At 41.5% G+C, this 11,686-nt stretch overlaps 1 protein-coding gene across 4 annotated transcripts; it reads left to right on the plus strand.

Annotated features, from left to right (window-relative positions):
- The first annotated feature begins 443 nt into the window (after nt 1-443).
- spartb (spartin b) lies at nt 444-11,115 on the plus strand. Of its 4 annotated transcripts, XM_086036638.1 has the most exons (9): nt 444-614; nt 1,024-1,724; nt 3,142-3,339; nt 4,854-5,001; nt 6,162-6,356; nt 6,433-6,591; nt 8,823-8,913; nt 9,015-9,059; nt 10,058-11,115. In XM_086036638.1, exons 2-9 carry the CDS (start codon nt 1,029-1,031, stop codon nt 10,260-10,262), a joined length of 1,737 nt encoding a protein of 578 aa, XP_085892764.1. In that variant the 5' UTR covers nt 444-614; nt 1,024-1,028; the 3' UTR covers nt 10,263-11,115. The 4 variants fall into 4 exon arrangements, with proteins under 4 accessions (XP_085892764.1, XP_085892762.1, XP_085892763.1 ...); XM_086036636.1 differs by lacking the exon at nt 9,015-9,059 and having other exon boundaries at nt 445-614; nt 1,027-1,724; XM_086036637.1 differs by lacking the exon at nt 10,058-11,115 and having other exon boundaries at nt 446-614; nt 9,015-10,043.
- The last annotated feature ends 571 nt before the right edge of the window (nt 11,116-11,686 follow it).

An 11,686-nucleotide genomic window follows, 5' to 3' on the forward strand; every position in this document is an offset into this window, starting at 1 on the left:
AAGCAGTTTGGATGTTTTGCACGGTATTATGTCAGCAGGAAATGAAAATAAAATGTGTGTGTTCACTGTTTGTTTAAATTTACCGGAGACGTTACGATAGTGGTCGTTTCAAGTCCAGGTACGTTAACTCAGACCCTTCGACAGAAACGTTTACAATAACGAGCGTTCGTTCATTGCCATCTCGTGGTGAAAATGAGGAAACATTGATTTTTAATAATCAAGTTAGCGTTAGTGTCACCAAACGTGCACAGGCTTCTGGTTAGCAAATTTCACATTAAGTAGTATACTCGTTTTTTTTCTCGTTCACATTACAAGGCCGGCCGTCATCTCTAATATTCATACGCCACGTCTTGATATTATAGAAATGAAACTCCCAAGGGCAATTTAAGAGCGGAACCAAAAGCAATAATAAGATAAGTATCTCAGAGCCATAGTGCTGCCATTTCCGTTGTATTAGAAACCTTCACAATAAAACAAACTCGAGGCTGACGGCATCACTCAACTGTTCAACTGCTCTTAATTGAGTTGTTGCTGTGTCACGGTCCAAATATATTCACTTGAACCCCCGGGGAGTGTTAGCAGCGGTGTCAGCTAACCCGCTGCTACGTTGGGAGGTAAGTTAACACCGTCCGTTACGACCTAACGGGGAGCTAACGCTAACTAGCTGATCGAGAGCAGAGCTGTCAACTAATCCTACGTAGTTTAGTCGCGCAGACGAAATGTTTGTCGTTCAAATGTTATATTTTAGGATTAGAACTACTGACGTGCATAAAAGCGAATGTGAGAGGAATACATGTAGTTTGAAAAGTTTGAGGTGGACACATCATAATTAAAAACAAAATAGTAGTCTTCGAACCGTTAATTAGCTATTGTTTGCTAGTTTTGTTTTTTATTTTTTACATGCTTTACAAAAAGCTACACCAGTCTGATAAATATTCCTTGTCTCATAGCTGTTTTCCATAGAAAATGCTGTGACTGGTGTCTGTGTCCTAACCCAATTATTTAACAAGTGTCTTATTTCAGAAGACATGGAGAAGGGGATAGATGATGCATTCGACCACGCCAGACTTGAGGCGATCAAAGATGGCTACAAGAGGGCCTTTGAGTGTATCAACAAGGCGCTGACGGCTGACGAAAACGGAGACATGCATCAGGCCCTGGAACTCTACAGGAAGGGGCAGAAGCACCTCCTCAGGGCCATCAGTGTGCCAACACAGGGGGGTGAGTGTGCGGGCAGCTCCTGGGAGTCAGCTCGGGAGATGCAGCGGAAGATGCAGGAGACCCTGGACAACATCACCACGCGCCTCGCTGTACTGGAGACTGCTGCAGGCGCTGAGCATGCCATCTACCCACAACTCCCTGCCAAAAATGAGCAAGTTAAAGGCCTCCCCGGAGGTACGCCTGCATGCAGCGTCTTGGCTCTTGGGGACCAGCCGCCGGCGTACTCACCTCAAGCGGCCGATGGCCACCTCTCCATCTCCTACGGTACCGAATCGGGTGAGCTGTCGCTGGTGGGTGACGACTTCTACAGTCGGACATCCAGTACTGCGTCGTCCCCACAGAGCATGGGTGAGGATGCAGAGGAGTTGCTGTGCATCCCGCAAGGTGTGCAGATATTCTTTGTGACCCCAGAGGGGCACGTGAGTGCACCTTCGTACCCGGGCTACCTACGGCTGATCAAGTTCACCAATGATTGCCCCGGTAGACCACCAGCGTTTCTGCAGGTAATTTGGTGTTGGCACCGGACTAGAAACCTCATTAGGTACACATTGATATAATATACAGTATATTTCCTTTCTATGGAACATGGCCTGAACCTTTGTTGTGGGGGCTCGTGTTCATCACCCACGAATTTGTACATTTTCCCTATGATAAAAGAATTTTGGGCACGTGTCATTAGTGTGCGAGTGTACCTAATGTTGTGTCGTGTGTTCATAAGTTACGTGAGCTGTCTCACTATAATGTAATCAAGGCACTAAACCAGGACTTCAGACTTTGAAGCAATAGATACAAATTAATTTGGACTGTGATGTTGTGATGACATTCACTAAACTACAGAGAACCATTTCTAGTCATGAGGCAGATACATGTAATTTATTCTTCAAGGGGGAATTTCCTAGGTGCCCTACAGTGGCGGATGACATCACAGTGGCGAGTCACATGAGTGAAAGTTGTTGTGAGTAATAAGTATGTGCGTTGTGATGCCCACATAATCCTGTTAGACATGCAGCAGTTCAAAGGGAGAGCTCCGTTCTCCTTGTAAACCCAATTGAGCTTCCTTTGCAAAGAATATTAAATCCATCAACTGTTAATCAAATCAAAGATGACAAAATTACTCACACTACAAATACAGATATCTTTGTTTAATAAAAAAAGGGCTGGTAAAATGACAAATAATTATTCAAATCCTTAAAAAAAAGGCAGTAAATAAAAGTACAGACCCTGGAATGTCCAAAGTAAAGATGTATTTTTACTCTTACTTTTACTCAATTGTGCAATACTTTTTTTGATAACCTGGCACTACAACAAAAAATCTAACTTCTCTACACAAAACAATTTCTCTCTTTCATAGATTTGCATATTGCTCAATCATACTAAAAGAAAAAAAATGCTTTTGGTAATGGCATAGGCTTTTATGCTATCAAAACAAGTTCCTTTAGCTTTGCTAATGTTGCGAACAAACAAAAAATGCTAAATTAGCCAATGATTAAAAAAATAAATTAAAATGACACCTTCTCTATAATCGTGCTTGGAGCCGGCAATAACCAATTCTCATGAATAAGGCCATGGACTACGATATTGGTAATGCTCCCTAGTTCTCTAGTTCATGTTCTTTTGGTCCCTGCTTCCCTTCTTTTGTTTTTTCGCCTTACAAGTCCCCAAGATTCTCAATTTAGATCCCAACTGTGGTTGACTTGAACTCTCTCTATTTATCTTTCCCCATCCGTAGTGTCATCAATCAGTAGAGGTTAAAAAAGTAACAAGCCTGTTTTACACCATAAGGACTAGAAAGTACAGATACAGTATGTAGTAAAAGTAATAAGCCAGAAATAAAATCTCAAAATGTACTTAAGTACAGTAATGAAGTATTTGTACTTTGTTACTTCCTTCCACTGCAATTAATAGATTCTCTCCTGGCAGGTGTGCGACTGGCTGTATCCTCTCATGGCGGCAAACTCGCCGGCCCTGCTCTGCAACACCGGCGTGTTCATGTTCCCTGACATGATGGCGCCAGCGCCAGGACACTTCGTGGGTGTGGTCCTATCGTCAGAGTTGGCCGCCGCTGACCGAGAGCTGTTCCGAGATTTGCTGGATCAGATGACGGACCTCAGGGTGCAGGTAGTCTATTGAAGTGGTTCTCACACTGGAGTACCCGGGGCCCTACGAGCCATATCTTGGGTTCCCGCAAAATTATTTGCAGTAATTATTGTTGAATACTGACATCTCCTCCCTACCTTAATTTTGGCACATATAAAAGCACTGTTATGATTATAAGTCTGACATCCCTGCATGCACCAAGTATTTTTATTTTTTAAGGGGCTTATTAGTAGGGATGGGCAATACCAGTGATTATGGATTAGATCCGATACCAAGTAATACTCAACCAAATATCGCAATGCCAATACGATATCGATACTGGAAGTGTAGGGGTTTTTTTTTAACACAGTTTTTTGGGGGTGAAACAAACCCATGTTCTACTGATGATTACTAAGAAATGGAGAAAGGGAAAGGGAGAAGCAATCTTTATTTGTGTGATGAAAGAAGAGTCTAATCTTTTATTTGGTAGTTCCTAGGGATGTCACGATATCCAAATGTCACGATATGATAATATCACGAAATGAACCTCGTGGTATGATAATTCTCTCGATATTGTGTGGAGATTGGCGATGTATAAGAAGGTCACGATACTGTATAAAAGCTCACGTGTAAAAAAGAAAAAAAAGAGCTCTTATTTAAGAAAAAGAACATCACAATATTCTGTTTTTGTACGTAATAACAGTGTAGCTGCCCTTGGTATCAATAAAAAATAAGGCGTTAACTTCTACTGGTGCAAAACTTTATTTCTATGATCTCAAGCACCGTGAAACTAAAACATACAAATTACAATTCATATTACATTTGCCATACATAAAAAACATACATTTACAATTCAATTGTTAATTGATTTTACGCACAAGTAAATACAACCAACACGCCACATACCTCGCTTCGCCTACCTCCCTTCGTCCCACTCTCCAGCAGCCGCGAGGGAACAGTAAACAGGAAACAGCTTTACTCGCCAATCAAACACATGCCCCACAAAGTCAGGTACAATAAATGTAATGTTGAAAAATATTTGCTGGCATGACTCTTTTAAATGGGACCTATCATTGGTTAGAACATAGTTTTGTTCAGCTTACTATGTCGCCTTTAAGAAATAAACAATTGCAGTCAGGAAATCTCTTGAAATGGAGACTCAGCAGTGTCACTCAGCAGACTTTTTGACAATTTGTTTTGAGTCGTGAGCCATCCTTGCTCGCTCTGCCTCAGCATTGTCAGGATTTGAGCATTAAAACGGTGCTAATGCTCTTATCGTCATCTGTTAGAACGGGGCGACAGCCTTGGACGCCACACAGGGTCTTTTTTCTTGCCAATGGAGCTGATCCCGCGTCAGCGAGTAGGCACTTTTCTCTTTCCCCAAGTAGCAGATTTGAGGATTTCAGTACAAAGAGAAGCTGTTCTATTTGTAAACAATTGCAGATTTGTGACTAGTTGCGCCACGTCATGAAAGGGCGCTATCAGGGCAGTGATGTGAGCAGACGAGCGTCGAGCTGTCTTGAGGTTTTAGCTGTACCATGTGTTTGTTTCATCAGGATGCGGACGAGGCCGTCGAGCATGTGAATCTCAGCAACAAAGTGTCCATCGCGACGCCCGCGGAGGAGCCAAGCGCGGATGCGGCAGCGGAGAAAGACAAGAATTTGCCCGAGTGGAGCGAGAAGGTGGCCAATGGCATCCTGACAGGTGAGGTAGATACATAGATAGATGGATGTTTCCAATTTCACACAACATACAAAAAAGAGGAGTCTTTAATTCATTTAAACTCCCAACTATGGCTGAACAATTAATTGCATTTGTAATATAATTGCGATTTGAGAGCGCAACTTTTTAATCGCGAAGGCTGCAGTTTAAATGGTCATTACTTTATTGACAGCGGAGGGGTGAGGGGGTTTCACAGAAAGCGAAGCTAATGCTGCCCCGCTCGCTTTCATCTGCGCAAGCTTTCAGCTTTCTAACATGCTTGATTCTTGTCACCTCGCATGAAAAAAACTTCTTAAAAACCCCTGACCGCGTATGTGTGTTGTCTATTTTGTGACGTTTTGGCTGCCGTCATACTGTATGTTGGAGCGTGTATGAGGAAGTGTCTGTCTTGGCTGTCGGATGTGTGCTGCCATTGTAAGAGTTGACTTTAACATTTTTATCAAATGTATCTCTAATCGGATTATGTTTTTTTTCTGCAATGGTAATGGAATACAGTTATCTATTATTTATTTATTTTTTTGTATCCTGAATATGTAACTCCAATACATGTATTTTGTTACTCCCTGAGCCTGTGCACACTCAATGATATCGCAATGTGTCGCCACGGACGAGATGGTGCCTCCAACAGACGATGATGCCCTGCTCACTATGCGTGCTCTGCATATTGGGAGCAACGGGCCTGAGTTCGAGTTAATGTCAAATGTTCAAACATGTATTGTTTTTATTCTTAATTCAGCTATTATAAACGTCTTTTATACTACAGATAGAACACAATAGATAATATCATAATTACTTTGCTTAGTAACTAATTATTTTTTCAAGCCAGTAACTAAGTTAATAACTCAATTACTTTTTGGAAGAAGTAACTGTAACTAATTACTTTTTAAAAGTACCGTTAACATGCCCAACACTGTGCATAACAGATCTGATATTGTTTGTCGTAATAAAGATTAATCGTTGAAAAATACATTAGAGAAGGACCTTGGGCAAAAAAATTGCAACTCATATCGCAATCGCGATTTTTATGAAAAAAAATTGCAATTCGATTATTTTCCATAATTGTTCGACCCTACTACCAACACCTTCTGTCGGAATTGGGCATAGTGGAACGTGGCTCATGTTTGTGTCGACTTCTCAATCAGGTGCATCGTGGCTGAGCTGGGGTCTGGTCAAAGGAGCCGAGTTCACGGGGAAGGCCATTCACAAGGGGGCGTCCAAACTGCGAGAACACATCACGCCGGAGGACAAGCCGGCGCACGTAAGCCCCACCGTCACCAAAGGCCTTCACGTTGCCAAGCGGGCCACAGGCGGCGCCGTCAAAGTCAGCCAGTTTCTAGGTGAGCGTCATCTGCATGTTTCCCTGTCATCTTTTTTTTTTTTTTGGAGGGGGTACTGACTGCTGTGTCACTGCAGTGGATGGCGTGTGCGCCGTGGCCGGCTGTGTGGGTCGGGAGCTGGCACCGCACGTCAAGAAGCACGGCGGCAAACTCATTCCCGAGTCTATGCGCAAAGATAAGGACGGGCGCTCCAACGTCGACGGGGCCATGGTGGTGGCCGCCAGCGGAGTGCAAGGTAGTCTCGTGCTCATGTCCTCATTTTAAGGCCGCCACACACTGAGGCATACGACTGAAATGTCATGCAGTGTGCAGGGTCCTAACTATTTTTTACAAGTGGTCAACCATCTGCAACTAGTTTTTCTTTGATGAAATTAGGGCTGGGTGATATGACTGAAAAGTATATCACGATAAGTGTTTCATATTGGTCGATACAGATATATATAGAATATTCTTTCTTTTTTTTTTTTAGCTATTGATAATAATGACCCGAAGAAAAATACATTTACCGTAGGTTATTTTATTTTAACATAATACTTATTAACCTTTAATAAGCGGTCAATGTAACTATGAAAGAGTGAATTAAATTGGTGGCTATAAAGATTAAATGAACTCCATTTTAAACATAATGTGCTTAGAAGGGCTGATATTTCATATCAGTCAGTATTGATAATTGTTGATTTGTTTTAAACCTATTCTTTAAATAACAGTTAACTGTTTTTCTGTACATCGTAATGTAGTGTCATTGCAGTTTGTCCTCCACCAGTACATTGCAAATGCTTATTTGCATTAGGTCTACCCAAAGCAATTGTTGACACACATATGTATTAGCCTTCATTCAATGTTCATCCAATGTAAGTGAACGAATACTCTCTTGGACTGTATACATTATCGTTGACCAACCGTCTTAGGACTACTTTATCTTTTTAGTGGACTCATTATTGCCATTGTCCATTCATATTTTACTTGCTTCATTTTACCTTGAGTGCGATGCTGTTGTCGGATAAGGTTAACTGGCACTAGCATATCAAAGACAATAACTCCTCTACTTGTACAACACGGCTCCATCCGGAGGTGTTTAATAGGGTTATCATGCATAGTATCATTTTATTGTAAGGGTTGTACTGAGTCGAGTGGTCATTTATTTGAGAGAAGTTACGACGTTCGCTCGCTGGATGCGAGCATAGCGCACGGCCGCTGGGCCCGCAAGCATGCTCCGTTGAGTTAACAGCTTCTTTTTCGTTGGTTTAAACGCTTCTTCATGTTTGGAGGTGGAAGCGTGCTGCCTACATCACGCACCATGCTGCGATCGGATTTGTTTTCTCTTTTTTTTCCTCTATCAAACGTTTCATCGAAGGCATTTTCTTTTGATATCGATCTCGTGTCAATCGCGATACATATTAATTATCGGCCCATCCCGAGATGAAATGGCGAATCAAAAATGCCATGTTGTATCACAAAAATTAGACAGTTACAGCCGGCTGCAGCCAAGCTGTACCAATACATTATAGACAGTGTATATATTGTGTTTTAGAATAATACTTTAATTATTTGGGGGAGCAGTTATTCTTCATTTTTTGCTTCTGATAGGCTGAAGTAGGTTGTAATAGCAATGTAGAAGAAGGATGAATGCTCCTTTCCAAGAGAGTTATTCCCACTTCTGTCGGCAGAGGTAGCTGTTGCCATCAGTGCCAAAGACGGTGGCTGTGTTGGGAATCATTCACTCTTTGCTGGTGGAACACTGAATGAACATAAACTTGAACTTGACGACCTTCCATAATAAATATTGAACACATAAATGCATCATAATCACATTATATTGTTTTAAACTGAGTGTGTTTTTATGAAATTAACGCAAACCAGGCACTTCGTCTGTCTGTTTTGTATTTTTATAATTGCTTTTCTCGTGAAAGTGTTGTTCATTAACTTCCAAGATGCTTTGAGGGAAGGCCTCTACTTCAGGGTCCCCAAACGTTTTCCTGTGAGGCCACAAAACTTTTTCCTTCCCTGATGGGGGGCCAGGGTTAGTTTGTAACAGAAAAACTATGACGATCGCAGGTGTTCCTGGCGAACGGACCGAGAGGACACAGCCAGTGAGGACAAGCTACCATGGCGTTGGCGTGCAACCACGCCGCAGCTTCGGTGGCAGGAGGGGCTGTATGCTGTGTGCACACATATTCTATCCGTCCTACCTCGTTCGTGCTTCTTCCACAAGGCTAACTAGGAATTGAAATTTAGTGCTGACATTCTGGAATTCATGAAAGAAAAAATCATAATGCATATCTGGTATTGTTCAGGGGGCCAGGCAAAATGTGAAGACGGGCTTTATTTGGCCCGTAGGCCATAGTTTGGCGACCACTTCTCTACTTATTACAAATGGCCAACTCCCAATATTGGTGATCTATATAGTGGATAGGGAGTGATGCCAGTGACTTGAACTCAGTTATGTTTTTCTGTCTTGTCGGTCAGGATTCGCCACCATGTGGACAGGTTTGGAAGTGGCGGCCAAGAACATCACGACGAGCGTGGCCTCAGAGACGGTCACTACAGTGAAACACAAGTAGGTCACTTCCTTGTGAGTCTTATCCTATCGTGTTTGCCACTACGTGACCGTTTTGTGTGGCGCTCACCTTTTTCCACCCTCTTCAATTTGCTTTGCAGATTTAGGGGTCTTCAAAATCTCTTTGACCCACCTAACAGCAACAAGTGATGATTTTCACCATCAAAAATGCAGCTATTTAATTAACGCTTTGCACTAACGACAAGCATGACACCAGCCTGTCTACTCAATTCCAAATCACTTTTTCCCTTTGTGGAAAATCCGATCCCTAACCCTTTTTCTCCTTTTTTATTTTTGTATATTTCATTTAATTTGATCACACACATTGACGGTCGAGATCAGTAAACTAATTTGTGAAAAGACATAAAGTCCTTTAAATTGTCTTAATTTATCCAAACTAGTTTGGGAGTTATTTTTGTTGGAATTTTTAATTTGTTTTACTGGCATACAAGACGTACTGGAAAAATGTGAGCTTTTTCCTGAATTTATTCTCGTTTTGCTGCTAGATTCACCCCAATATTGAATACGACAGACATGCTGAGTGTGCTTACCCAAAAAAATGGCAATTCATCGTAGCTGAAAGGTGCTTTTGCTAAAATAAATGGACTTACAAGGTGTGATGCTTTTTTTTTTTTTGCAAGTGAAAACAGTTCCATATCTGTGACATACTTTTGACAAAAGTACCCCAAGGCTCAAGAATTATAGCTCACTTTTCACTCTTTTTAAAACTTTGATAAAATGAGCTGGTTTAGAGGGGGCAATCAAGTCTCATGCAGACGAGATGAGGCACTGCTCACCTCGCCGCATCTACTGAGGGGCCTTTGCCAAGTCCGGCTTTCATTACCATGACGACTATGGGCAGAGCTCAAAGCCCGCAGTGCGTGCAAACTGACAGAATTCAAAACTCACCAGGTGCTAGTCAATGTTAGCTCCGCTGGGTTGATGCACTGTTTGCAGGTGTACTGGAAACTTCCTGCATGATATCACAATAAGTGCTGCCTGTTGACTACACCGCTTAAATACTTTCTGAGCCTTTTGGTGGCCACAGCGCTCCATCTTCCCCAATCACTCTCAGCATGGCATCCTTGCGTATGAATTCCTCTCTGTGTCTCGCCTTTCACCCCCACCTTGCCCCCATCAAAAGGTATGGCGCGGCGGCCGGGCAGGCCACGGATAACGCCGTCAACTCAGCCATCAATGTGGGCGTGGCCGCCTTCAACATTGACAACCTGGGTGTCAAAGCGGTGGTGAAGCGGACGGGCAAGCACACGGCGCAGGCCATCCTGGAGGACTACAAGCTTCAGGACAGAGCGGACACGCAGAAACAAGTGGAGAAATCCAACGAATAGCCCTAACCCTTGACCACCATCACCTACTCTCTTGCCTTAAATATAGTTCTAGATGTACTGTATTCATATTTGTGCTTATACAGTATGTGGTTTATAGTTACACGACTACTAATTGTTTTCATAACTAAAAGGACTTGGATGTAGATAGAGATGTTATTCTGTGAAATAAATATACGTAATATATTGTATAATTTTATATGATCCAAAGTAAAGTCACCAACATGACATGCTTCTCAAAGCTTCACAGGACAAATAGTTTTTGTTTATTTGTTTGTTTTTTTTCCTAATGCGGTTTGGACGGTCTGTTTGACTGTGGTTCATTAGACTACTGATCACTGTGCCAATACTATTGTGATGTTATGCTATAAAGTTATACAAGACAAAATAGTTATATAAAAAAAATGTGATGTTATGAAGCAATCAAAAATTCATCTGTTCAAACCAAAGATTAAAGCTTATGTTATCTTCTATCACTATTCATGTTGAAAGTGCATAACGGTTTATTCAAAATTTAAATAACAAATTTGTATGAAGTAGTTATTTCAAAATGTACATGTGTAATATAATATGTTTGTATAACTGTTCCAAATGTAGAACCTGACTGCAATGAGGCAAGTGCTGTGTTCCTACACATCATATTGTTCTAAAAAATTTCTGATTTGTTAACTTCAAACTGAAGTTTGAAAATTAAGACTTTTTTGTGTGTAGCAAGAGTAACCTTTTTCCTGGATTGTGCCTTTCCCAGCCAACTGGGCCTGCACTGTGTAATGAAATAAAAGCGTCATCTTGGGCCAACACACAAACGGTAACATGTTGCTAAGTAACAGATGCTAACAAAATAATTTTATGAGTACAATTCGAATTTTGTCATGTTTATTTAACATCCAGTTTTCTTTTGGAGAAAACACAAAACAGATTAAAGGATTTCTTGGACCTTTAGCTTTGCATTGCTAAGGTTAGCTGGCTAGCTGCGTCAATGCAATAGCTTTTTTGCCAGTAGTTGGATACAACCTTAATTTCAAATTGAAACCTGAATTGTATTACTTTTTAGATAAAAATAAATCCCATTTGACGCTGTTGTAAAAAAAAAAAAATTTTACTTGCACAAAGCTTGTATGTGTGATGTTTTCTGACATGAGTAAGACTTGAATCTATACTGTTGCCTGGTCCTTCAGTTTCTACCTCTTACCCCCTATAATTATAACAAATATACTCATACTGCAGTATAACGCAACACAATTGTACATCATTTATCTAATGATACACAAAAATGAAAAACTAGAAATGCAGAGGCTGGGGTCATTTGGTAGAGCAAGTCATCCATTGACCGAAGGGTCGCCGGTTGAAATCCTGACTCCAACTGTGCATTGTTGAAGTGTCCTTTAGCAAGACACTGAACCCATTTGCTCCCAGTGGGCCGTGCA

The sequence above is a fragment of the Filicampus tigris genome, chromosome 7 (genome assembly GCF_054856515.1).
Source record: "Filicampus tigris isolate MCC_2025a chromosome 7, RoL_Ftig_1.0, whole genome shotgun sequence".
Taxonomy (NCBI): Eukaryota; Metazoa; Chordata; class Actinopteri; order Syngnathiformes; family Syngnathidae; genus Filicampus; species Filicampus tigris.

What these genes read in the sequence shown, in the direction of transcription:
- spartb (XM_086036638.1), top strand. Translation starts at nt 1,029, where the DNA reads ATGGAGAAGGGGATAGATGATGCATTCGACCACGCCAGACTTGAGGCG. An exon ending in GGCCGCCAGCGGAGTGCAAG is followed by an intron (nt 6,592 to 8,822) that starts GTAGTCTCGTGC and finishes CTTGTCGGTCAG; the next exon opens with GATTCGCCACCATGTGGACA. An exon ending in GACCCACCTAACAGCAACAA is followed by an intron (nt 9,060 to 10,057) that starts GTGATGATTTTC and finishes CCCCATCAAAAG; the next exon opens with GTATGGCGCGGCGGCCGGGC.